Here is a 27,391-nt window from a genome sequence, read left to right as displayed (position 1 = left end):
TTTATTTTTAAATGTATTAATGATAAAATATATCATTTCTTTTGAAGGTATTTGCTAACAAATGCAGACAGTATGTCCTTGTAGGGAGTGTCAGAATCTGACTTCAATTTTGGAATTTTGAAAATCCGCCGGAGAGTTGGGGATCGGAGTAGAAGATTGTGTGTCAAGCCTACGCAACTAGAGGAGAACCAGTACAGTGCCATGGACTGAAAAAGATGACAGGAATGGTTTCAAATCATAAAGCACCTTTACCAATAATTAAACAACAAAAAAACATATATATATATATATATATACACACACACACACACACCTCTCCAAAGCATTTACAACCTCGTATTTATAACACTCGGCATACACAGATTACATTTATAGATTACTAGTCAGTCTTCTGTGTCAATCTGATTGCATGTGTTTTTCAGCTTAATTTCGCATCAGTTACATACAGATTTTTTTGTTCCATCTTACACTGACTTCTAGTACCATCTTTATTCCCCTACTGCCTCACATTTGTAAGATGTCCAGTAAATATATCAAACAGCAATATGACCATCCCCTCAACATCTCTATTAACAGTCTCTTCTGTTGCCCTCTCCTCAGACTTAACTACATCTACCCGAGTAGCTCCCTCCCAATACACGGCTTGTGATGCTTACAAGGGAGAGGATCACTAGAGGCCTGTGCTCCATCCTGCATAGACTTCATCAATGTTATTCTGGCCATTGTGTATTGTGCAGTAGTGCTAGTGAAACTATAACAACATATTCCTATGCTTTCAGTCTGCACTGAGTGCCACAATTGTAGTTGTTAATTAGATTGTGCATGAAGAGGCTAAATTAAAGGTTTCCAATAAAGTTACACCAGGCTAGTGTATGCCATGTTATATATGTTGTGGGGGTACACCTCAGCCACAGGACTTTTGTAACTACTGTTGGCAACAATACCTTAAAATAAAGAGTCCTGATGCCTCCATCCCATAGCTTTCAGCAACAACTACACCAATGTCATGTCAGAAGAGGAAAGTATTAGCCGTCACTCACTATTGCACTGTTTAAACATATACACATGTGCCCTGCGTAAAAACTAGGGATGAACAGATTAACAGTTGAGCCAAAAAAATTCGGCTGGGGGTAACAGTGGGGGTTGTCCACCTCTTGTGCCACTCATATTGAAGAGGGGGCACCTGTGACCCAGCACACACTATCTTTTGTTTCCAGCTGTTTATTTCTTCAACTCTCGTGAGCTCCGACCGTCAAAGCATGGGTTAACACGACAACTGTCTCCGATGCATACCAGGCTGGAGAGAGGTGCTGCCGGAAACATAAGATAGCGTGGGCTGGGTCTCAGACGGTATGCCAGCTGCACAAAGCCACTGGACCACCAGGGAGTGTAATGTCCTCCTCTCTGGCCACTGGTAAAAGGCAGAGAGGGGGGAATAAAATAAATATGTTCTCAATGATTTATTAAATATAGTAATAATTATACAACCAAAAAAAAAAAACAAATTGGCCCACAAAAATGCGACCAATAACTGGTATTGGCACGGATATGATATGGGGTCTATCCCTAGTAAAAACACTCAATTTCCAATAACTTACAGAAGGAACACTGGCAGCAACTGGGACCATTAAAATGCATATTATGCGAATAAAATTGGTCAATATTTTCTGGAACTTAGACAGGTTGATTTTTCGTAGAGCAAAAATCTGTAGGGATAAACAAGAAAAAAAATAAAAAATAACACTAGACTGAACCATGTATTAATGCAAATAAAATAAAACAAAGACAGATTAGACGGACAAAACATTTCTTAACATGCACATTTTTTAACATTCTAGAATGTGTAATATATTAAACGATGAATGAAGAAGAAACAAATCTCCTAGAATTCACTGTTATTTTCTATGAATGAACTATCCTAATGTTTTCACAAAAAAACTAAAATATATAACCAATTTCACAATATCTGTTTTACAGTTTTATTTAATGCCACATCTTTCTTTTAATCTTTATTCAGCATTTTAATATCTTTCTAACAACGCAAGGTCCATTCTCCCCTGCAAACATCTACGCATTAAACTGGGCTCATGCACACGCTATCAATTGACTATCTGGTGTCAATAAGAGAATTATGGGGATATTATTCATTATGATAATCTGTAAGACAAGCTTGCATGGCTAAAATAAATTATTAGAAAAAAGTCTAGGTAGATTTTCTGAAAGAAACACTGCGTAGGGAAAAAAAATAATATATATATATATATATATATATATATATATATATATATATATATATATATATTAAATACTAAATAAAGGGAGCACTCTAGGTCTTCTCTTCAGTGAAAAATAGTATTTACTGTATCAAAACAGAATACATTACATGTGCAAACAAATCGACGTTTCGACCCTGCTGGTGATCTTGATAAAGACCCCAGCAGGGTCGAAACGTCGATTTGTTTGCACATGTAATGTATTCTGTTTTGATACAGTAAATACTATTTTTCACTGAAGAGAAGACCTAGAGTGCTCCCTTTATTTAGTATTTTATATTTGGACGCGGGATATATATATATAATAAATATAAATCAAACAACATTATGTTTTTGTATTAGGATAGTAATTCCTTCAAGCTCAAGTTCTGAACCAGTTAATAAAGTTAAGGGTCACAATTGATAGGATTACAATATATAGATGTGTTTAGAAAATACACAAAAAAGAATTCCACAAATAAAATGTAAAATATATTAAAGACAAAATAACTACCTCCACAATTCATAAAGCTGGTGCACTTGCACAAAGAAATAACTCCTACCTGGACAGAACAAAGGTTCACCAATCAGTTGCCTCTTATTATGGACTCTGGAGTAGGATGCTGATCCTATTCCAGGGGTAGGCAACCTTCAGCACCCCATATGTTGTGGACTACATCCCCCATAAGGGACTTCTGGGTTCTTAGACGACTTTTGGTAGTCTAAACGACACTGGGCGTACTCACGTCGCTGGATTCCCCATAGGAAAGCATCCAACAATGCTATACTATGGGCAAATCCTAATGCGAGCGCTGCCATTGCCGTGCATGCACATTAGGTCTCCCCCGCTGGCTAGCATTGGTGGGGGAGGAGCGTGGGTGGAGTCTGACCCAGAACAGAGGGACATCAGCGCTGGATTCAGGTAAGTGTCTGAAGGGGTTTTAACCCCCTCAGCGACGTCGGATGGGGGGCACTCCAGGATTCTACAGTGCCAGGAAATGGCTTTGTTTTCCTGGCACTAGAGAATCCCTTTAAGTTTATGTACTAAAAGTCAATTTAGATGTATGGAGTATGGAGTATGGGGATAATCTCTGCACCGTTTGCAATTAGGCAAAGTTATTACAGTGCTCAGAGTGATCCCTGAATTTCAATAAATGATGGCACTATTATAGCAAAAATATCATATATTATAATAGACTCCTGTTAATGTATTGTCTCACCTCCAAATTCAACAAATTAACAAGTCCCAAGGAAACTGGAAGAATCCATGTGGAATCTGGAAGAGTAAGATCAGGAAACCAGAGAGCTCCTCCTTCTTCTAGTTGTCTATGAAGTGCTTCTCCTAGGGAAGAACAGACAAAAAGCTACTAATTTTCATGCATAACATTCCTTCATAATGTTAAAGAGGCACTGTCATGGCCGCGTTTGGTTATTTTTTTAACCCCCCACTCCTGACTCCACTACATCTAATTGTACCCCTAGCCACCCCCAAATGCCTCTAGGTCCCCCAGTTTACCTTTTTTCAGTTTTTGTCTTATATCCGTACTTAGGTTTTAAGCAACGCCACCTTTGTTTGTGCAGACGAGGGCCCTGTGTGACACGTCACCTGTCCACACTAGACAGCGCTATGAAATTCACACACGTGCCCAGTTAAACACTTGGGCATTTGCGATTGTCCGAATTTCAGGCAGGAATTTCGGCTATTCATTAATTCGTCAGAAAAATGAATTAATGAATAGAAATTTCAGACGAACAAAGACCAAATGTGTTTGTTCTTTCAGTTTACTATGGGCTCACAGCTCCCTCCTCTTAATATGTTAAAAAAAAAAAAAAAAAAAAGAAGCGGCAGGGATCTATTCTAAATTCTCCCCCCCTGTGGGTGCTCAATGTTGTACAAAAAGAAAAGGGTACCTATAGGGGCACATATTCAAATAACTAACAGGGGGACATAATGTGTCCCCCCGATCCCCCACCAGTGCCCAGCATTCAACTAAACAGGACTGTGACAAACTCCCCTTTTCAAGTGAGTTTGCACGAGTTCTTGGAGGGGACTACTTGTCAGTTGTTTGCCTTGTGACTAAGGCCCCTTTAATTTACTGTGATTAAAATGCTAATTGTGCCTATTGGGACTTGGCACAATGTACTTTAACTTTTGAAGTAGTCGAATACAGCCGAAGTTTTGAAGTGGCCGCCATTCAACATTCAAACACGTGGTGGCAACGGCCATTTTATTTAGTTGAACGAGTTCATTGAACTCGAATCGGACACGGGACGGCACGAACACCGCTGAAAAGTTACCTTCTCTGGGACTTCGACTGCACTTTAACATGGACTATGTGTATTCACCATTCCGTTCGGTAATTCGAACGGTGCTTTGACTGTTTTAAATAGACCAGCTGCACAGCCTAATTCTCTGGAACTGTTTTGGGCATGAAACCATGCGTGCGGTCGGTCAAAAGAGACTTCCAGGAATTTCCTGAACCCCTGCTCTGATCTTGGTGATTTTTGGTTATGTTGTTCACCCAGATCAGGACTTTCATGGGGATATATTATGTTTTGGGGTACTTATGGGACTTTATAAAATGTGTGTTTTTCTGCCTGTGGATAATTAGGTTATTGTATTATCTACCTTAATTGTATCACAGGCAGAGGGGAGGGATTGTGTAATGTATGTGGGAGTGTCGTTCATTGTTACACTGTTTTTATTGGCTTGCATGTTATGTGTCCTGTGCCCCACAAGGTCCACCTGGGTGTCAACCTTGTTGGGAAAATCGTATAAAAGACCAGTGTATCCCATTAAACTGAGATTGCAGGAGGTTCAATGGGGAAAGTCCTTGTAAGGACTAAAGCCAATTCCCCGTTCGGTTCCAGAGTTCCCAGGACTGAGTGTCGTCCAGCGCCTGGAGGTATCAGAGCTAATTTCCCCTTCTGCTCCAGGAGGGAGGTGGCGGTTCCTAAACGTAATGCCCCACAACCATGAACGGTGAATGAAATAAAAACTAAAAATAGTGAGGGGGGAAAGCAATAAAACAAAATACACGGAAATAAAAAAATTACTTAACATTAGATGTCTTTGGCTTAAGCCAACCAATAAGAGTGCAGAAGGGCCCCTGCAGAAGGGGGGTTTTAATATTTTCTAATTACCAATACCAAGTAATCTTTACTAAGTAAAGTAGGCTGAAAGACCAATTTTGCTCTTTCAGCCTTTTAGTAGATGGCTCCCTAATACCGTGGGAATTAGGGAGCCATCTACTAGGCGGCTGCAACTTGCAAGATGCAGCCTCAGCACTGACTGGATCGGAATTGCATTCATTCAAAGGAAATTCTGAACCTAACAATAAGTACCGAATGTCGTCCTAACACACATTGGCAAACTGTACTCTTTCTGTTCGTATGAAATTCGGTAGTTTCACCAGCGTCTTTTCTATATGACAGGACGTTCAAACGGTGAATGAAGCAACGCGAGATCATGGAGGAGAGGTGAGTATTGTGGGAAAATTTCTTTGACCACAACAAATGGAGCACACTTAAGCTCTTCCTTGGGTCAAAGATGGTCAAGCATAGGAAAAATACATAAGACAACTACTTTATCTTATGTTTTAAAGAAAACTAGATCACATAGGAAGAAAAGAAGAACAGATCCTGAGAGATGAAGAGAAGAGGAAGAGATTAAGAAAAGGTTCGTTTGGCGTGACAGTGCCGCCTTTAGTGAATATAGATGGCATGCTGTTACTTTAACCACTACAGTAGCCACTTTTAACTATGTAAAATGTCTTGGGGTTTTGCAACAATTGTACTTTGCAATTTCAGTGCTGACCTACCTCCACTTGAAGCTGATGTACAAAAGCTGATCTTTCTCAGAGCAAGAGAAACAAATAACCACATAGGGATCTGGATCCATATTATCAGACTGGCCTTGAAAGGATGACAATTATCTCTAACATAGAGATCTGAGATAATTCTTCTTAAGTTTTTGGTAAAATGAAATCTGTTGAAAAAAATAATTTTAGTTAACATTATTGATGTTAACATATTCTTTAACCCATTAAGGACACAGCTTCAAAAGCTTACTTTAACCCCTTAAGGACACATGACATGTGTGACAGGTCATGATTCTCTTTTATTCCAGAAGTTTGGTCCTTAAGGGGTTAATTTGATGTAACACATACGTACATTCTCATTAATTATAAAAAAATAAGGGGTGGGGGTGGGAATGAAAAAAAATATATATATACATACACATTTTTCCCACAGTTTATGCAATAACAACATGTGCATAATATGTCAAGATTAGGAAAAGTAATTCAAAATAAGATCATTTGTGTGTCTGGATTTATAGAGTACATGATATGCATAGGGATTTAAGCTTATTTTGAAAGTTACAGGTCACAAGGACTGAATAAAATTTCAATGTGACACACTTTTAGAAGTTGGTATGTTTGTCTTGTAATTTTAGCAGCCACCACAAACAAAACAAAAAAAACAAAAAAAATTGCCACACAAAAGTACATATTTATATAAAGTAGACATCACAGGCCATTTACCTAAGGTTATTTTGACACTTTTTACATTCTCTGTTAAGTATTGGAGTAAAATTGTGTTTCTTTATTTTGGCAAGTACACATAACAAGGTTTTTGTAAAGTGTATTTCGTAAAACTGGTGTGAGCTATTCCTGTATAGAACCCCATATTGTGTTCAGCTACATCTGCTGAGTACAACAATATCCCCATTGTATGCCTTTGCCACTATTCTGTAAAGCTACAATGCCATATAAGAAGCCAGGCTATTTCAGTTTCTGTAGTTCGAATTTTTATAAAATGTATTTGATGGGCCTATGTCTCATTTTGTGGACTTATAGCAGTTTAACGGTTCAAATAACCTCACAAAAGGCTTCCATTTGAGAAAGCAAACACTCCAGTGTAATTTATATTGTGTGTCACTTAACTTTGCCTCAGCGCTGGTTCTGGCACCACCTCTACTCAGCCCTCACCGTCAGCTGGTGGGGGAAGACCTAATGCGCATGTGTGGCAATGGTCACACTCACATTAGTATTTCCCCCAGAGGTGGACTGCCTTGGCTCTCAGGCAGTCCCCAGGATTGCAACCACCGGCGTGGGATTGGTGGGGACTGGGTGTTTAGTCCCCAGGACGGCAGTGACACTCAGGGGGACCCGCCCCTTAAGGACAGCATAGAACACCAGCCGTCCTTAAGGGGTTAAAATGAAACATTTTTAACCCCTTAAGGACACATGACATGTGTGACATGTCATGATTCCCTTTTATTCCAGAAGTTTGGTCCTTAAGGGGTTAAAGGGACACTATAGTCACCTGAACAACTACAGCTTAATGTAGTTGTTCAGGTATTATCTATAGCTCCCTGCAGGCAATCTAATGTAAACACTGTATTTTCAGAGAAAATACAGTGTTTACATTGATTGATAGGAATACCTCCAGTGGCCGTCACTCAGACGGCCACTAGAGGGACTTCCTATCACGCAGGGCCCTAAAAAGGCCCTGTACACGTCAGACGTATTAAAATACGTCTGACGTGTACAGGAGAGAGAAGGCACTGTGTGCGCGCCTTCTCTCTCCAGCTTGTCAGTGGAGGAGGGGGGTGGGCAAAGACCGCAAGCTGAGCTGTCACTCAGCTCAGCTCGCAGCCGCGCACACCGCGCGCATGCACGGTAGTGCGCTCAGCACTTCATGAATGCCGCCCTCTGAAGTATGGAGAGTCCCTTTAAAAGTACCCCTGGAGAGTCCCTTTAAAAGTACATTCTGTGAACTTTGAAAGTGCCGTTTCGTGTAGTATAGATGGGTGCACAGAATCAGGTTTGTTGTATAAATTGGCCCCAGCGGCACACCTATAACATGAATGTTCAGCTCATGTTTCATATACATACATACATATACAGGGAGTGCAGAATTATAAGGCAAATTAGTATTTTGACCACATCATCCTCTTTATGCATGTTGTATTACTCCAAGCTGTATAGGCTCGAAAGCCTACTACCAATTAAGCATATTAGGTGATGTGCATCTCTGTAATGAGAAGGGGTGTGGTCTAATGACATCAACACCCTATATCAGGTGTGCATGATTATTAGGCAACTTCCTTTCCTTTGGCAAAATGGGTCAAAAGAAGAACTTGACAGGCTCAGAAAAGTCAAAAATAGTGAGATATCTTGCAGAGGGATGCAGCACTCTTAAAATTGCAAAGCTTCTGAAGCGTGATCATCGAACAATCAAGCGTTTCATTCAAAATAGTCAACAGGGTCGCAAGAAGCGTGTGGAGAAACCAAGGCGCAAAATAACTGCCCATGAACTGAGAAAAGTCAAGTGTGCAGCTGCCAAGATGCCACTTGCCACCAGTTTGGCCATATTTCAGAGCTGCAACATCACTGGAGTGCCCAAAAGCACAAGGTGTGCAATACTCAGAGACATGGCCAAGGTAAGAAAGGCTGAAAGACGACCACCACTGAACAAGACACACAAGCTGAAACGTCAAGACTGGGCCAAGAAATATCTCAAGACTGATTTTTCTAAGGTTTTATGGACTGATGAAATGAGAGTGAGTCTTGATGGGCCAGATGGATGGGCCCGTGGCTGGATTGGTAAAGGGCAGAGAGCTCCAGTCCGACTCAGACGCCAGCAAGGTGGAGGTGGAGTACTGGTTTGGGCTGGTATCATCAAAGATGAGCTTGTGGGGCCTTTTCGGGTTGAGGATGGAGTCAAGCTCAACTCCCAGTTTCTGGAAGACACCTTCTTCAAGCAGTGGTACAGGAAGAAGTCTGCATCCTTCAAGAAAAACATGATTTTCATGCAGGACAATGCTCCATCACACGCGTCCAAGTACTCCACAGCGTGGCTGGCAAGAAAGGGTATAAAAGAAGAAAATCTAATGACGTGGCCTCCTTGTTCACCTGATCTGAACCCCATTGAGAACCTGTGGTCCATCATCAAATGTGAGATTTACAAGGAGGGAAAACAGTACACCTCTCTGAACAGTGTCTGGGAGGCTGTGGTTGCTGCTGCAAGCAATGTTGATGGTGAACAGATCAAAACACTGACAGAATCCATGGATGGCAGGCTTTTGAGTGTCCTTGCAAAGAAAGGTGGCTATATTGGTCACTAATTTGTTTTTGTTATGTTTTTGAATGTCAGAAATGTATATTTGTGAATGTTGAGCTGTTATATTGGTTTCACTGGTAAAAATAAATAATTGAAATGGGTATATATTTGTTTTTTGTTAAGTTGCCTAATAATTATGCACAGTAATAGTCACCTGCACACACAGATATCCCCCTAAAATAGCTATAACTAAAAACAAACTAAAAACTACTTCCAAAAATATTCAGCTTTGATATTAATGAGTTTTTTGGGTTCATTGAGAACCTGGTTGTTGTTCAATAATAAAATTAATCCTCAAAAATACAACTTGCCTAATAATTGCGTGTGCGTGTGCGTGTGCGTGTGCGTGTGTATATATAAAATAAAAAGTAACTTACTTAGCAACTTTATCATTCCAACCATGTTGTTTGCCGTAAACTGAAACCTCATAACGTAAACGTCTCGTTAACTGTTCTATCTCAGGTTGCAACTTTTCCACCTAGCTGGAGAGAAACGGTAAAAGTTTTAAAGTGATTAACAACAGAAAAGCTAACTTTTTTTACCTCCTAATACAAACATATAAACCCAGGCTGAAGACTAAAATCCATAAACTAAACAAGAAGTGGCCTATAGAGTTCTAACCACTATAAATGTGTTTTTAGGGTATCACCATGCATTACTAAAAACTGCATACCACAGCATAAAACAAACTTACTACCAAATATCCAACTTATGATTTTGCAGAAGAAGCAAATTGCATTAGTTTGGTTTGAAATCAGGCATTAATGTATGCATAAAACAATATTGAGCACAAGAGGTTTCTGGGATGACTAACTTTAGTACGCTGTATTTAGTACACGGTCAGAATATAAGACACACTCATATTTGAACTAGAGAATTTAGAAGAAACAAAATTAAACAACCAGTATTGTAATTACAGTACACTTCAACTTATTTAAAGCCATGGTAACCTTGGTTACCTGTACTAACAGTGCTTGGATTCTAAAGTGCCATGCTAAATAGTAATTGGCATCAAATGTACACATTTATGATGCTACTAAAACTTGTACAAGAGTGGGATCAAATCACTCCCCTTGTTTTAACCCTTGCTCTATCCCACACTTGTTAACGTTTTAGTAGCATCATAAATAAGAATAACAAAGTAAAAATGCAACTTCTATTTTGCATGGCACTTTATAATCCAAGCACTATTAGTATAGGTAATCAAGGTTACCGGACACGCTTGCTGCGTTTCTCTGACAACGCAAATGTCGTCATCACGTTCTCAGTCACTTTTAGGGGCACAGCACATTCACGCATGCGCACTGAATCCAGCAGGAAGCAGTCATTCATGCACTACACCTGGGGTCAGTCTATTTCCATTATTTTTTGCAATATAAATATATATATTATTTAACGGTTTGTAATGTATTGATCCTGATGAAAGTCCTGGAAAAGTTGATTCCACCTTTTAACTTTATGGGGGAGAGGGAGAGATAATGTGTGTGTGCGCAAATTTGTTGGGTGGAATAAGGGAGCAACTTTATATGGTTTTTTTTAACAAAATAATTAAAATGCTTTGTTACATCTTATTACCCCACTCTCTGCCTCTTATCTTTGGCTAGGGAGGGTGACATATCGATCCTGGATGGTCCAGTGGCAATGGACTCTAGCCTGTACCTCTTACCAAATCATGGCACTGTTTATTATCAGAGCATTGACATGGTAACCCGAGGCAATGCTCTGAATGGCCAGGCTCACTGGAGAAATATTTTCAGTCTGCACCTGGCAGACATGCAGACTAGAGTCTCATGTGCTTCCCCGACCACAGAAAGCAGCACTGGCACGGTGAGAGAGATCTTTGATAGTTCTGAATCAATGTAAACTTATACAGGGTTGGCCAAAATTCAGAGTAGGGTGAGGAGTCAATACCTTTTTATTAATGAATCAATTTCAATGATATTATGTACAATGAATGCTTAACTTATGGAGATTTGTTTGACTAGGTACAGAAGATTACATCTTTTAAAGGAGTTCCATTTGCCGTTTTCTCTGGATAATTTGATATTCCTTCCTGAAATTAGCTATGATGAATCACCCAAGAGTTATAATACAGTTGTGCTCAAAAGTTTGCATACCCTGGCAGAAAGTTTGGCATTTATTTTGAAAATGCAACTGATCATGCAAAAAAGATATTTTATTGAAGGATAGTGATCATATGAAGCCATTTATTATCACATAGTTGTTTGACTCCTTTTTAAATCATAACAGAAATCACCCAAATGGCCCTGTTCAAAAGTTTACATACCCATGTTTTGCCTTGTTACAGACACACAAGGTAACACACACAGGTTAAAGTGGCAATTAATACGGAAAATTTTATCATACTTACCGTAATTTTCTTTTCCTGGCTATTATTCATGGCAGCATCACTTATGGGTAGCTCCGCCCCAATCAGGCACAGGACAGGACAAAATCAATTAATCCAGACCAGACTGGGTATAAAAGGTCCCTCCTCCTTCTATCCCACAGTCTAGTCCCAAAGCCAATTCCAATAATAAGGGAGGGTTGCTGATGCTGCCATGAATAATAGCCAGGAAAAGAAAATTACGGTAAGTATGATAAAATTTTCCGTATTCCTGGCTAATCATGGCAGCATCACTTATGGGTAATACCCAAGCTTCACCCTAGCGTGGGAAATTAACAGAAACTCCAAACCAGATAATGCTGAAAAAAAGTTTAATTTAGATAGATTCCACAGAGGACAGAACACCTCTACCAAAGGCCGTAGAGGAAGAAGCCAAATCCAGTTTGTAGTGTTTGATGAAAGTGAGAGGAGAAGACCACGTAGCTGCCTTACAGATGTCGTCAGATGGAACTTCTGCCCAATTAGCCCATGATGTTGCTAAAGCCCTTGTAGAGTGAGATTTGATCTTGCTAGGAGGAACAAGGTCTTTCAACTGATAAGCCTTGACTATGGTATTGGAAATCCAACGTCTCAAGGTGGAAGTAGAGGCTGCCTCCCCTTTCCTGGGGCCAATCGGAAGAACAAACAGCTGTTGAGACTTCCGAAATTGAGTAGACACTTCTATGTACTTAAGTAGGCACTGCCTGACATCCAATTCATGAAGTTTCACTTCCTCTGGAGTAGAAGGAGATGGATAAAAGGAAGGAATAACAATTTCCTGTAAGATGTGGAAATTCGAGACGACTTTAGGCAGAAACTCTTGTCTGGGTCTCAAGATTACCCTGTCGTGGAACACTTGAAAGTGATTTTCATCGCAGGAAAATGCATGAATTTCAGACATGCGCTTTGCCGTAGTAACAGCCACCAGAAATAATGTCTTATATGTCAATAAGACCAGACCCAGCTCATCTAATGGAGCAAAGGGGTTTTCAGACAATGCCTCCAGTACCATAGGTAAATTCCACGGAGGGGAGTAGTTCCTATTTGGAGGCCTTATACGGATGGTAGCTATAAAGAATCTAGCAATCAGAGGATCTGATGCCCAGGACTTGTTGCAGAGAGCAGATAAAGCCGAAGCTTGGACTTTAAGAGTACTAAGACTCAGTCCCTTTACCAGACCTGTATGAAGAAAGTGTAGAATATTGATGTTAGATGGTTGGAGAAAATCCACATTATGGTAGCAGGAAGAGGTTGATACCTTTCTGGATTTTAGGAGCGTAGACACCACAGCTTCTGAGATCCCTTGAGCTAGTAGTCTCTCCTTTTCAAGAGCCATGCCCCCAATTTCAGCTGGCTGGGGTTGGGATGAACAGCTGGTCCCTGAGTCAAGATGTTTGGGCTGAGAGGAAGAGGCCAAGGAGGTTCCAAGCTCATCTTGTTTAGCAAGGGAAACCAAGGTCTGCGAGGCCAGATTGGGATTATGGCAATGACTTTGAGGCCTTCCTTCCATACTTTCCTCAGTAGTCGGTAAATCATAGGTAGGGGAGGGAACGCGTACCCCAGATCGAATTCCCATGGAAGAGACAGGGCATCCTGTCCTACAGCTCGATGATCTGCATGAAGGGAGTAAAACCTCTTCACCTGAGTATTCTGGTATGAAGCCATCAGGTCGATCTGGGGTACACCCCACCTCAGGGTGAGCAAGTGAAAAATTTTCGGGTGCAGTTTCCATTCTCCTTGGAGAATCCTCGTTCTGCTGAGGTAATCTGCCAAAAAATTCTCTGGTCCCGGAAGATAAACCGCTTTTAGGCCTTGTAAATTCAGTTGCGCAAACCTCATTATCGGAGATAATTCCATCAAAAGAGTATAGCTTCGAGTGCCTCCCTGATGATTTATGTAGGATGCCACAGCTCTGTTGTCTGTATGTATCCTCACCCAGGCATTTCTTATTAGAGGACGGAACCCAATTAATGCCTTGAGAACAGCTCTCATTTCTCTTAAATTTGAGTGAAGTTTTGACTCCTTCCATGACCAAGCTCCTTGAATCCATGATTCGTTCAAATGTGCTCCCCATCCCAGGAGGCTGGCATCTGTAGTTATGGTCATCCAAACCGGCTCTTCCAGGGGAAACCCTGAATACTTCTGGCCCAAACCGGATAAAAGAAGCGAAGTCTGCCTCCTATAACATCTGGCTGGGCCAGCAAACGTTCAGAAGCTTTTATTAGCTGGTCTAGATCCTCTTCCTCTGACCGGTTTTGATGAAGTGGACTGATAGTTTCTCCAATTAGAATTCCTGGAGTATTCTCTTCCGGGCCTGTATGCTCTGACATCTCGAAAGGATCGGTCTCTGAATTTTTTATCCTTCCCGTAGGAAGCACTAAATCTTCTCTTCCCTTGGGGGAGAAAAGCCTTTCTTCCATCTGCTGCTTTATGGATAGCATCTTCCAAAACTTTGCCAAATAGAAGGTCACCTTGAAAAGGGAGCGCACATAGAGAGGCCTTAGAGGCGTAATCTGCCCCCCAAGAGTGAAGCCATAATGCTCTCCTGGAGGCTACGGACAGTGCCATACTTTTAGCCACCATTTTGGTGAGATCCAGGGAAGCTTCAGAACAGAATTCTGTGGCCAGTTTCAAATCTTTAAGGCCCTCCAACAGGTGTTCTCTACGGACTCCCCTAGTAATATCTTCTTCTAGATTATTCACCCATATTTTCAGAGCTCTGGACAAGGTGGTAAGGGCAATGGCTGGGTGTAATGCTGATCCCAAGGCCTGGTATGCCTTAATCAGGTCAGCGTCCAAACGCTTTTCCATTGGCTCCCTTAAATATGCCATTGAATCTATGGGAAGAGTCGTTCTTTTTGCCATGTGAATGACCGCTGCATCAATTTTCGGAACCGAAATCCAAGGTTTGCAGTCCTTAGGAGCATACGGGTATAATCTAGGAATTTTGTTCTTTAGAGTTACCTTCCTCTCTGGTCTATTCCATTCTTCACCGATGACCTCCTTGATGGCCGAATGTACTGGAAAAGAGGGTCTGTTAGGCTTCAGATCTTCAAAGTATCTGTCGGACTCCTTCTCCCTGCTCTCTTCTGGAATTCTTAACATGTCTCTGATAAGATAAACCAATTTATCTACAGATCTGGAGTCCAGTGATTTTGAGTCACACTCATCCTCCTCTTCCTCAGAATAGTCTTCCATCATATCAGATTCCTCTTCTGATTCCACATAGCTTTCCACTCTGGGACGCTTAGAGATATTCATCTTACTAGAGGCTTTAAACCCTTCAGCAATCGCTTCAGATATCCATTTCTTTAAGTCAGTCTGAGGGGAACTGTCTTTCGCTGCTTCCGTCAGGCAAGATCTGCACAAATTATTCCCTGGAGGAGCCACTTGGTTGCAGTTTGCACATCGGTTAGATTTCTCTCGATATTTTCTGGGAGAATTTTCTTGAGATTTTTCTGGGCTGAAATAGAGGCCAATATGAAACATATTATAGGCCTGTAATGGCACTCTTTTCCCCCCTTTAATATAAAAGAATATATGCGGCTCACCTATGTCTTCTAGAGCGAGATCTTGAGGCAGAGGGAGAAGCCATCTAGAAAATAATACGCTTATTGCAGAACAAATTTTAAAGTAAATTTAGGAAAAAAGTTAAGATAAATTAAAGTAGGATTTTTACCTTAAAAACCAGATTCTGGAGGAAAAAGGCAGCTTTCCTTGTCACCAGATGATCAGGGAAGAAGCAAGGATCAATTCTGAGTGATTTTAGAATTTTGGATTTTTTGGCGCGATATACCTTTAAGCGCGCAACCATCCCGCGCATGCGCAGTATCGACCGCGTCCGGCGGCCGTTCTGCGCATGCGCCGGTAATCCGAACACAGAAGAGACAGGATCGGAGGAAAACACAGCCCCTGTCAGCCAGTCTTACCCAGAATCAAAGAATGAAGCAGGTAAGAGTAACAGAAAAACAAACTGAACAAGGAATTCGTTAGTTTGAGCAGAAATATTAGAGAATAGGACTCAGACCTTTCTCTTCCAGGGAAATCCCAGAACCAAATAGAAGAAAGAGTTATAACCAAATAAACTTACCCTGGCTTCTCCAAAACACTGACCTCAGGGGTTGGATGCCATAAGGGGAAATTTTTAAGGCAACAGCCGACCCCACATCACGATATATAAGCATAATTTCTCCCATATAGTACAGATACTAATCTGTACTAAACTCAGTTAGTCCTGCCCGTGCAGGCTGTTTACTGAGTTCTTCAGATGAAGAGAGGCTGAACTTCTGGAGGCCCATGGTACACATGGGAAGGTGGCCCAAAATAAAATATCCTGTGTGTCCTGAAAGGACAGGAAAAAAGACTGTGGGATAGAAGGAGGAGGGACCTTTTATACCCAGTCTGGTCTGGATTAATTGATTTTGTCCTGTCCTGTGCCTGATTGGGGCGGAGCTACCCATAAGTGATGCTGCCATGATTAGCCAGGAAAGGTGAATTTCCCACACCTGTGGCTTTAAAAATTGCAATTAGTGTCTGTGTATAAATAGTCAATGAGTTTGTTAGCTCTCACGTGGATGCACTGAGCAAGCTAGATACTGAGCCATGGGGAGCAGAAAAGAACTGCATAACAAGGTAATGGAACTTTATAGAGATGGAAAATGATATAAAAAGATATCTAAAGCCTTGAAAATAACAGTCAGTACTGTTCAATCACTCATTAAGAAGAGGAAAATTCGGGGATGTCTTAATATCAAGCCAAGGACAGGCTTGGGGGTGACGAGACCAAAATAGAGCTTTATGGTCACAACCATAAGTGCTATGCTTGGAGAGGGGTCAACAATGCCTATAGTGAAAAGAATTATAAATACAGAAAACGGCTCAAATCGGGAGGGTAGTAGTTAGTAAATACAAATAACTCAATATAACTAGTGGGCAGCTTCACAACTAATACGAGCGACTATTAAAGACAAAGAATCAACTATAAGATAGTGTGAGCACTCCAATAATAAAATAACTCAATAGATATAATAAAGTCCACCACTTCAGCAATGAATATGTTAAATAAAAAAACTAAACATAAAAACACTCTTTTACTTAAAAATATGGCACGCATATAATGCCCATTTATTATAAACAAATAATTAAAAACGAAAGAACACAAAAGACAATGAATACAAAAGTAGCTATATATAGACCAGCAAGAAATAAATGCCCCGATAACAGCCGGATACAATTAAACAGGCTCCAATGACACAATGTAGCCTTTCAAACTGATGCATAAATAAATGTATCCGACCAGTTATACGAGTGTAGCATTGTATACACGCACTTTGTAGAAATAGGGGTTTCCCCAAAAGTCAAAAATATATAGCTCCAGCCCCTCCTTTTATTATTGGATCTTACTATAGTGAAAAGAATACCAAACCCACTAGTGGGTCACTGATGTTTGGGAGAGGGGGTTGAGCTCTAAAGGCATGGGGAATCAAAATTAATTCAGCATGATATCAGAAAATACTGGCAGGCAATTCACATCCTTCTGCACAAAGGCTACCCATTCGATGCTCTTGGGACTTTCCAGCATGACAATGACCCTAAGCAGAAGGCCAAGTTGACTCTCCAGTGGTTACAGCGGAAAAAGGTAAAGGTTCTGGAGTGGCCATCTCAGTCTCCTGCCCTTATGATCATCAATCCACTCTGGTGATCTCTCATACATGCGGTTCATGCAGGACAACCATACTTTGCATGACCTGAAGGCATTTTGCCATGTTTTGTTTTATGATTGTACATTCGGTTATAACCTACAGTTGAATATGAATTCCATAAAAAAAAAAAAAAAAAAAAAAAGCTTTGCCTGCTCACTCATGCTTTCTTTAAAAATGGTACATATATTACCAATTCTCCAAGGGTATGCAAACTTTTGAGCACAACTGTATGGTACGTCCCCTAACATATTGAATCTTGGGGCCCTTAACCGCCGCTCATTGGGGTGGGGGGAGGGCGCCAATAGGGGACACTAGGTCCCCCGTTTAGTGGACACCACTCGCGATGAATGAGTGGGGTCTCGGGGAGGGGTGGGACACTATGTTCTCCCTGTTAATTATTCTTATAGGTGCCCCACTATTGGGGGCACCTATAAGGGGCATTGTATTAGAGTTGTGGGGGGGTCTTTTTTACAATGAATTAGGGATCGACCAATTATCAGTCTGGCCGATATTATCGCCGATAGTCTGTATTTTCAGCAATATCGGCATCGGCCAATAAAGATACCAATATTGCCAATAATGCAGATGAGGGCCGCCATCAGGGTCCTGGAGGGCCTGCGGCAGTCCTGGGGGGCCCAGCACACTCTTACTTACCTTCCCAGCAGCTCCCTTCAGCTCCCCTGTGTAAATCTTGCGAGTCCCGTGGCCGTCAGAGCATTGCCACGGGTTACCATGGCACTGTGCGAGTTAAACAGGGGAGCTGCTGAGAAGTGAAGTAAGAATGTTGCTGGGCCCCCCAGGACCGCTGTGTGCCAAGCAGGGAATGCCATATCCCCCCTCCATGGCCAGGTAAGAAGCAGGGAGGGGGGACAAACAAAATGTAAAAAAAGTTACAAAAATAAAAATGCCCCTCCCCCCTCCCTATTTTACACACTACACAAACACACACTCTGCATTCATTAAATACACACACACACACACACACACACTGTATTCACTATATACATACACACTCTGCATTCATTATATACACACACACTACACAAACACACACACTGCATCCACCACACACACACACATATATATATATATATATATATATATATATATATATATATATATATATATTCTTGAAAACAAACCATTCTGACTGGCATGTATATTTTGTGCATTTACCTTAATAAAAAAATAAAAAAAAGATTTGCAAAAAAAAATAATAAAAAGAATAATAAACATGTTCAGTTAACAGTAGATTAGTGTAGAAATTGTTTATTTTTTTTCAAAATGGTAAATGTACAAAATATCGGTAAGTTATCGGCCTGATATCGGTAAGTTATCGGTATCGGCTCAAAAAAATCAATATCGGTCGATCCCTACAACGAATACCGTATGAATTAGGGAGCTATTTACTAAGCATCTGCAAGATGCAGCCACAGCACGAATAAGATCGAAACTACATTAATTCGAATGAAATTTCAGACTGAACAAAAAGTACCGAATTTCATCCTAACACGAATGTACAAACTGTTCTCATTTTGTAAGGACGAAATTCGGTAGTTTCGCCAGCGTTCGAACAGCGAATGAAGCAACACGAGAAAATGGAGGAGATAGGAGTATTGTGGAAACATTTCTTTGACCACAGGAAATGAAGTGGGCTTAGCCACTCCTCTAAGTTAAAGCTGGTCAAGCGTAGGAAAAATACATAAGACAAAGTAGTCCCTACTTTGTCTTATGTTTTAAAGAAAAATCGATCAGTTAGGAAGAAATGAAGCATAGATCCTGAGAGATGAAGAGTACGCGATTGGGGAAAGGTTAGTTCGATATGACAGTTCTGCTTTAATGTAAGCCCCCCCTCACCCACCGCATTGTTTTTATTTATTTTTTAATGTAACAGTTGGACTTTTTACCTGAAGTCCATCTGGTATGGCTGCCTGACTCCACTGCCACAGCCAGAGAGGTTTTGCTTAGCTCATTGGCTGAGAGTGTTAGCTGATCGCTCTCAGACAATGAGCAAAGACCTGCACTGCAAGGATTAGCTCAGAGAGAAGACTTCTGGCTCTCTGGCTGAGGAAGTGGAGGCAAGAAACTGTGCTAGTGGACCACAGGTAAGTAGTCAAACAGTTCTAAATTGTTTTGAATACTTTCATTGATTGGGCTATAAAGCATGCCTGGCACCATAGCCACTACAGTGTGCTGTAGTGCTTGCCAAATATGTTAAAGGAATATTGCAAATACATTTCATCATATATCCAAGTCAATTAAACATTGAATTTACTCCAATCATATTAAATACCCACCTTGGCCAATATGTGCATCTGGTATACAGACAATGGGAGAGTGACTACTGTTCTGAGTGCTATAGTAGCACAGATAATGTTTGCCCACCATGGCAGTCCTGTAGCTTCCTGGAGGGTAACCAAAACATTTTCTGCTAGGTGAACAGGGGCAGAATCTGCCAAGACTTCATATAGGCCATGTCCACTATTTGGATTCCCAGGGGAGGTAGAGGATAGTGGGGCTGACAACACTATACTCCTGCTCTGTTGAAGCCATGACAAACTGTGTCCGAAGAAGGAACTTCTGGAAGAAGCATGAGACTTTATAGCAGATGTAAATGGTTTGTGCCGATTCAAACCTAAATTATAGCTTTTGAGAGAAGGGCTTCCACAAACCCTTGTATGTAGATAATGAACATGAATCGGCTTATAGCACAAATGTATTGTAAAGCTTTTGAACCAGACAGCCCTGTTTGTAACACATCGGCATATCGCCATCTTAAAATCTGAGAAAGAAAAAAAAAAATATTACAGTGAAGGCAGTAATGAGAGGTATAGGTTCAATGTTAATTAAATGGGGGAATTTTATCATACAAGCATCAATGCTGTGTTTATACAAATGTTTGAACTCAGAAAAGAACTTGAGCAAGTATCAGTGGTATAAAAAAGTGTTATGTACCACAATATCTTAACCCCTTTAGGATCAGTTATATAATCTATCAAACCAAACCTTTAATAGATCTTATCAAAATGGAATGAGTTAGAACTCAAACAGCATTAGAATGGTTTGACAAGCCTGCAATTGCCTCCTTTGTAACTGGATGCTATTGCGATGAGATTCCATTAGTTCCACTGAGCTAGACCCTGCTCTAGCTCATAGGTTGAAAGCTTTCAGTTAACAAATGAAGCCCCGAACCTTTGGGCTAAGCTCAGTGTAGAAAGTACAACTATTGAGTAGGCACGGGGAAGCGGGGTGGGGTGGCGAGAGACCCCAGGAGAGCTGTTAATCATGATGCATTGAGTATGGTGCTTGAAGAGTTCCTAAAATAAAATCCACAATGTATTCACCCTATAGAGAGCATTCTCCAACAATAATGTACTACTGAATTACATAAATAGACACAGGACATACAAATGTCTACACATTTCATTTTTAAACTTTATCAAGTCAAATCCTATCGAGTGCAAACGCTCTTATTTGAATGGAGGGTAAAATACCTAAAATATACACTCCCCAAAATTAGAACCATGTGGTTATCATTTGTATGCAATTCTAAGTGGCAACGCCATGCCCATGAAAGTTGCAATTATACAAATAAGACAAACTTTTTAAAATTCATTTAAATATTAGAGCTTGCAATCGATAGAATTTGTCTCGATAAAGTTTAAACAAAATGCATAGACATTTGTTTTTCCTGTGTCCAAGTCACTATGCGGTGAATAGATTTGAGGATTTTATATTGCCAATGATACCTGCTTTGTTTCTTTACTAGTGTAAAAGAAACCTTAACACACAAGGTGCAAGTGAGGTGAGATGTTTTTAGTTGCTCTCTAAATAGGTGCAGCTTCCCCAGTGTTTAAAAACCACTTAAAAAACACGATTTAGAATATGAAATACAAACAGATAGGGGGCGCTCCAAATAGTGAAAGGCAAAAAATACTTGTACACACTGGTTCTTCAGTTCATATGTACACCACCTAAATATCAGAGATAATGGCACATAGCATAATACTGTATGGTGGAAAACTGATTAAAAACAGTGTATCGATTGCCAACTCACAATCTGCAGAGCCACGTATAGTAGGCTCTGACTATAATCGCTTGCTCTGTTAGCTCAGGAAATACACCTCCGCTTTCGATGTCCAGAACTCAACTGATCCCAGGAGTCAGCAAAGACAAATAATCGGTAGGTCCAAAGTATTTCAGAATGCTAAAAATAGCTATTTATTTAAGAAGTATTATAAAATAAACAATAAAAAGATCTATTGTATACAGAAGTAAACACTAACGCGTTTCGACCCGATGGTCTTTTTCAAAGTGTATTGTCCAACTGTCCGGACGTCCTTTAAATATCCTTTCCAGATCGTCATCTTTGGCGCCAACCAGATTTTCCCGCCAATCGTTCATTCAATATCTCCGTTTCGTCTCCATTTCCGGCTCTCAGTGATGACGTCTTTCCGTTTCCTGTTGCATACGGCGCTTTTCTTTGGCATCCGCCGGTGGCATTATGGTCTTAATCGCCATCTTTGAATGTCCACACATTGGGCAACACTCAGTTTTATTCACTCGTTAATATTGCAACAAAGTCCCGAAATATAAGAGTGTTTAGTCAATAATCATTATTGTACCACATATACAGTAACATAACAGGCTCATCCTGTATATCCCAATATTCTAACACAGAAATTCTATCATAATAAAAAATATGTATAAAATTATCAGATAAAATTGACTATAATACCAATCATTATTAAAACGTCAAATATATATGGGATATATGAGAAATATATATACTCTCACTCTAATCACAAAAGGAAAAAGAAGAAAAAAAAGGGGAGAATGTTATTATCATAGATATCTTAATTCATTATCTTCATCTCTTATATTAATGCACTCATTTCAAAGTCGCAGTTTAGCCCTTTCGGTGCTAAGGTGTCTAAATTAAAGATCCAGCCCATTTCACATAAGCTGAGGGCTGCATCAATATCCCCTCCTCTCCAATGACGTGTAATATTTTGTATTGCATAAAATTTTAACCCTTTTGGATTTTTATCGTGGTGCTCCAAAAAATGCAGCGAAACACTATGATTCCTAAAGCCTCTTCTGATGTTGTACATGTGCTCTCGTACCCGAGTGGCCACACATCTAGTGGTTTTACCCACATATTGTAGACCACACGGGCATTCGAGCACATATACAACATTTTTGGTTTTGCATGTCATAAATGATCTAATTCCGTATTCTTTAGAACTGGACTGAGAGGAAAAAGTGGTAATCTTCTTTGTTGAATTGCCTAGTGATTTACACCCCATACAATCTTTACAATAATTAAAACCTTTTGCAGATTCTCTGCTAATACTTATAAAATCCTTATCCGATTTTTCTAAAAAGCTGTTGGTTAAGACTTGTTTTAAATTTTGGGCTCCCCTATATATTAGTTTGGGTTTTTCTCCTATGTACTTATTAATCTCATTGTCTTGTTGTAACAAATACCAGTTTTTTCTGAAAATCTTCTTGATTTGAGCATGATTCTTGTTAAAATCAACAATTAAAGGGACTGCATTAGAGTTCTCCTCATCTTTTGGTTTTTTTATACTCCAGTAATTCTTCTCTGTTCATCTGTCTAACCTGCATAATGGATCCATTTAGATCATTTTCAACATATCCTTTTTCTAAAAACTGTTGTTTGAGAGTCTCCGCTTGTAAATCATATTTATTTATTTGTGAACAATTCCTCCTTAATCGTAGGAATTGTCCCCTAGGGATATTGTCTAGCCAGGGGCGAAAATGGCAACTGTCTTTTTCGATGAAACTGTTCACATCTACTTTTTTAAAATATGTACATGTCTCAATATCCGTGCCATCCCTATAGATACTTAGATCCAAAAAGTTGATTTCTCTGTCATGGATTTCATGGGTAAGTTTAATGTTCCAGGTGTTATTATTTAGGTGGTTCACAAACTCTAAAGCAGATGATTTCTCACCCCTCCAAATAAAGAAAATGTCGTCAATATACCTCCTATAGAGGACCAGGTTTGCCACCCAGTCATGCTGAGAGAAAACAAACTGCTCCTCCCAATGGGACATGAACAGATTAGCATAACTGGGGGCAAACCTGGTCCCCATAGCAGTACCTTGACACTGAAGGAAAAAATTTCCCTCAAACCAAAAAAAAATATTGGTGAGGATCAATAGGATCGATTCCAAAATGAACTCAACTTGATCGCTGTGATGTGATTCTGACAATTCAAAAAAATGTTTAACCGCCTCACACCCTCTGGTGTGTTCAATACAAGTATACAAACTCGTCACATCACATGTGACGAGCCAAAATTGTTCTTCCCATTTTATATTCTTCAGAAGCTGGAGGAGACTCATTGAATCTTTCAAATATGATGGGCATGTTCTCACCAGGGGCTGTAAAAAAGTGTCCACATACTATCCAAGTATGTGGACACTTTTTTACAGCCCCTGGTGAGAACATGCCCATCATATTTGAAAGATTCAATGAGTCTCCTCCAGCTTCTGAAGAATATAAAATGGGAAGAACAATTTTGGCTCGTCACATGTGATGTGACGAGTTTGTATACTTGTATTGAACACACCAGAGGGTGTGAGGCGGTTAAACATTTTTTTGAATTGTCAGAATCACATCACAGCGATCAAGTTGAGTTCATTTTGGAATCGATCCTATTGATCCTCACCAATAATTTTTTTTGGTTTGAGGGAAATGTTTTCCTTCAGTGTCAAGGTACTGCTATGGGGACCAGGTTTGCCCCCAGTTATGCTAATCTGTTCATGTCCCATTGGGAGGAGCAGTTTGTTTTCTCTCAGCATGACTGGGTGGCAAACCTGGTCCTCTATAGGAGGTATATTGACGACATTTTCTTTATTTGGAGGGGTGAGAAATCATCTGCTTTAGAGTTTGTGAACCACCTAAATAATAACACCTGGAACATTAAACTTACCCATGAAATCCATGACAGAGAAATCAACTTTTTGGATCTAAGTATCTATAGGGATGGCACGGATATTGAGACATGTACATATTTTAAAAAAGTAGATGTGAACAGTTTCATCGAAAAAGACAGTTGCCATTTTCGCCCCTGGCTAGACAATATCCCTAGGGGACAATTCCTACGATTAAGGAGGAATTGTTCACAAATAAATAAATATGATTTACAAGCGGAGACTCTCAAACAACAGTTTTTAGAAAAAGGATATGTTGAAAATGATCTAAATGGATCCATTATGCAGGTTAGACAGATGAACAGAGAAGAATTACTGGAGTATAAAAAACCAAAAGATGAGGAGAACTCTAATGCAGTCCCTTTAATTGTTGATTTTAACAAGAATCATGCTCAAATCAAGAAGATTTTCAGAAAAAACTGGTATTTGTTACAACAAGACAATGAGATTAATAAGTACATAGGAGAAAAACCCAAACTAATATATAGGGGAGCCCAAAATTTAAAACAAGTCTTAACCAACAGCTTTTTAGAAAAATCGGATAAGGATTTTATAAGTATTAGCAGAGAATCTGCAAAAGGTTTTAATTATTGTAAAGATTGTATGGGGTGTAAATCACTAGGCAATTCAACAAAGAAGATTACCACTTTTTCCTCTCAGTCCAGTTCTAAAGAATACGGAATTAGATCATTTATGACATGCAAAACCAAAAATGTTGTATATGTGCTCGAATGCCCGTGTGGTCTACAATATGTGGGTAAAACCACTAGATGTGTGGCCACTCGGGTACGAGAGCACATGTACAACATCAGAAGAGGCTTTAGGAATCATAGTGTTTCGCTGCATTTTTTGGAGCACCACGATAAAAATCCAAAAGGGTTAAAATTTTATGCAATACAAAATATTACACGTCATTGGAGAGGAGGGGATATTGATGCAGCCCTCAGCTTATGTGAAATGGGCTGGATCTTTAATTTAGACACCTTAGCACCGAAAGGGCTAAACTGCGACTTTGAAATGAGTGCATTAATATAAGAGATGAAGATAATGAATTAAGATATCTATGATAATAACATTCTCCCCTTTTTTTTCTTCTTTTTCCTTTTGTGATTAGAGTGAGAGTATATATATTTCTCATATATCCCATATATATTTGACGTTTTAATAATGATTGGTATTATAGTCAATTTTATCTGATAATTTTATACATATTTTTTATTATGATAGAATTTCTGTGTTAGAATATTGGGATATACAGGATGAGCCTGTTATGTTACTGTATATGTGGTACAATAATGATTATTGACTAAACACTCTTATATTTCGGGACTTTGTTGCAATATTAACGAGTGAATAAAACTGAGTGTTGCCCAATGTGTGGACATTCAAAGATGGCGATTAAGACCATAATGCCACCGGCGGATGCCAAAGAAAAGCGCCGTATGCAACAGGAAACGGAAAGACGTCATCACTGAGAGCCGGAAATGGAGACGAAACGGAGATATTGAATGAACGATTGGCGGGAAAATCTGGTTGGCGCCAAAGATGACGATCTGGAAAGGATATTTAAAGGACGTCCGGACAGTTGGACAATACACTTTGAAAAAGACCATCGGGTCGAAACGCGTTAGTGTTTACTTCTGTATACAATAGATCTTTTTATTGTTTATTTTATAATACTTCATAAATAAATAGCTATTTTTAGCATTCTGAAATACTTTGGACCTACCGATTATTTGTCTTTGCTGACTCCTGGGATCAGTTGAGTTCTGGACATCGAAAGCGGAGGTGTATTTCCTGAGCTAACAGAGCAAGCGATTATAGTCAGAGCCTACTATACGTGGCTCTGCAGATTGTGAGTTGGCAATCGATACACTGTTTTTAATCAGTTTTCCACCATACAGTATTATGCTATGTGCCATTATCTCTGATATTTAGGTGGTGTACATATGAACTGAAGAACCAGTGTGTATAAGTATTTTTTGCCTTTCACTATTTGGAGCGCCCCCTATCTGTTTGTATTTGTTTCTTTACTGTTTGAGGCATGATTGTTCTATTAGGACCAAGGCTTATGTCCCACTGATATGGAGGACTGGTTGCTATTGATATGAGGGTATCAAGAATAGTACTTTAACTGTCATTTACATTTTTTTGTTCAGTTCATATAATAGGCTTCTCAGTGTTATGTCCTTTTGCTGTGAGGCAAATGTAACTGTATCATACCTACCTATATTTCAAATGGACAAACAGGGACAGTTTCATTTTAGGGTTGGGATTGTGACTGTATTGAGAAATTATTGCAACTACGATATAATTTACAACAAAAACAGTTATCACAGACTGATTTCTAAACACATTTATTATAGTTTTAAGACACATTACTGTATTATTGCAATGGTGATCTGTTATATACTCAGAAACACCAACAGTATGGAGCTCCTAGAAAAGAGGGGCATATGGATTTTGGTCCTAAATAGGGACACTTGGATAGTATGTGTGTACAATTTAGCTATAATACACCTACTGAGACACATGAATGTACAATTGTTATGATAATTTATTGCAACCACACAAAATGAATGCTTTTGAGTAAACTTTAAAAATGCTGCACGTGGCATTGGTGGGGGAAAAAAAATTAATACAAATATTTTTAGCCTTTGAGAATGAAATGGCTTTTAACATGTTATCTGTGGTCTTATTACGATCCCACTGGGTCCCATTACTGCAACGAGCTACACAGTAACCACAAGCAATGCCCTCCCCATGCTACCCCTTCTCCATCCATGCACAATACATGGCTATCATAGAACTCGCCAAGGAAAACGTGTTTAACAAAATGAAAGTCATGACATCTAGATAAACAGATAGCTCACCCAGGGAATGTCCGACAAAAGCCGCCTGCACCAACCACCCAGGCTCCCTCCAGAGGGCAGTGTCGGGTACATCAACGGGAGACG

General features: G+C 39.8%; 1 protein-coding gene across 2 annotated transcripts; it reads right to left on the bottom strand.

Moving 5' to 3' along the window:
• LOC134565678 (cytochrome c oxidase assembly protein COX18, mitochondrial) lies at window positions 1-27,391 on the bottom strand. 2 transcript variants are annotated; one of them, XM_063425312.1, is made up of 7 exons: window positions 27,308-27,378; window positions 19,766-20,250; window positions 9,758-9,858; window positions 6,074-6,240; window positions 3,473-3,594; window positions 1,599-1,706; window positions 1-206 (listed from the first exon to the last, which is right to left on the bottom strand). In XM_063425312.1, exons 2-7 carry the CDS (start codon window positions 20,240-20,242, stop codon window positions 33-35), a joined length of 1,149 nt encoding a protein of 382 aa, XP_063281382.1. In that variant the 5' UTR covers window positions 20,243-20,250; window positions 27,308-27,378; the 3' UTR covers window positions 1-32. The 2 variants fall into 2 exon arrangements, with proteins under 2 accessions (XP_063281382.1, XP_063281383.1); XM_063425313.1 differs by lacking the exon at window positions 19,766-20,250 and having other exon boundaries at window positions 27,308-27,391.

Source organism: Pelobates fuscus, chromosome 6, assembly GCF_036172605.1.
Source record: "Pelobates fuscus isolate aPelFus1 chromosome 6, aPelFus1.pri, whole genome shotgun sequence".
NCBI classification, from domain to species: Eukaryota; Metazoa; Chordata; class Amphibia; order Anura; family Pelobatidae; genus Pelobates; species Pelobates fuscus.
The sequence above is the reverse complement of the archived record's forward strand: the minus strand, read 5'-3'. Positions and strand labels throughout refer to the sequence as shown.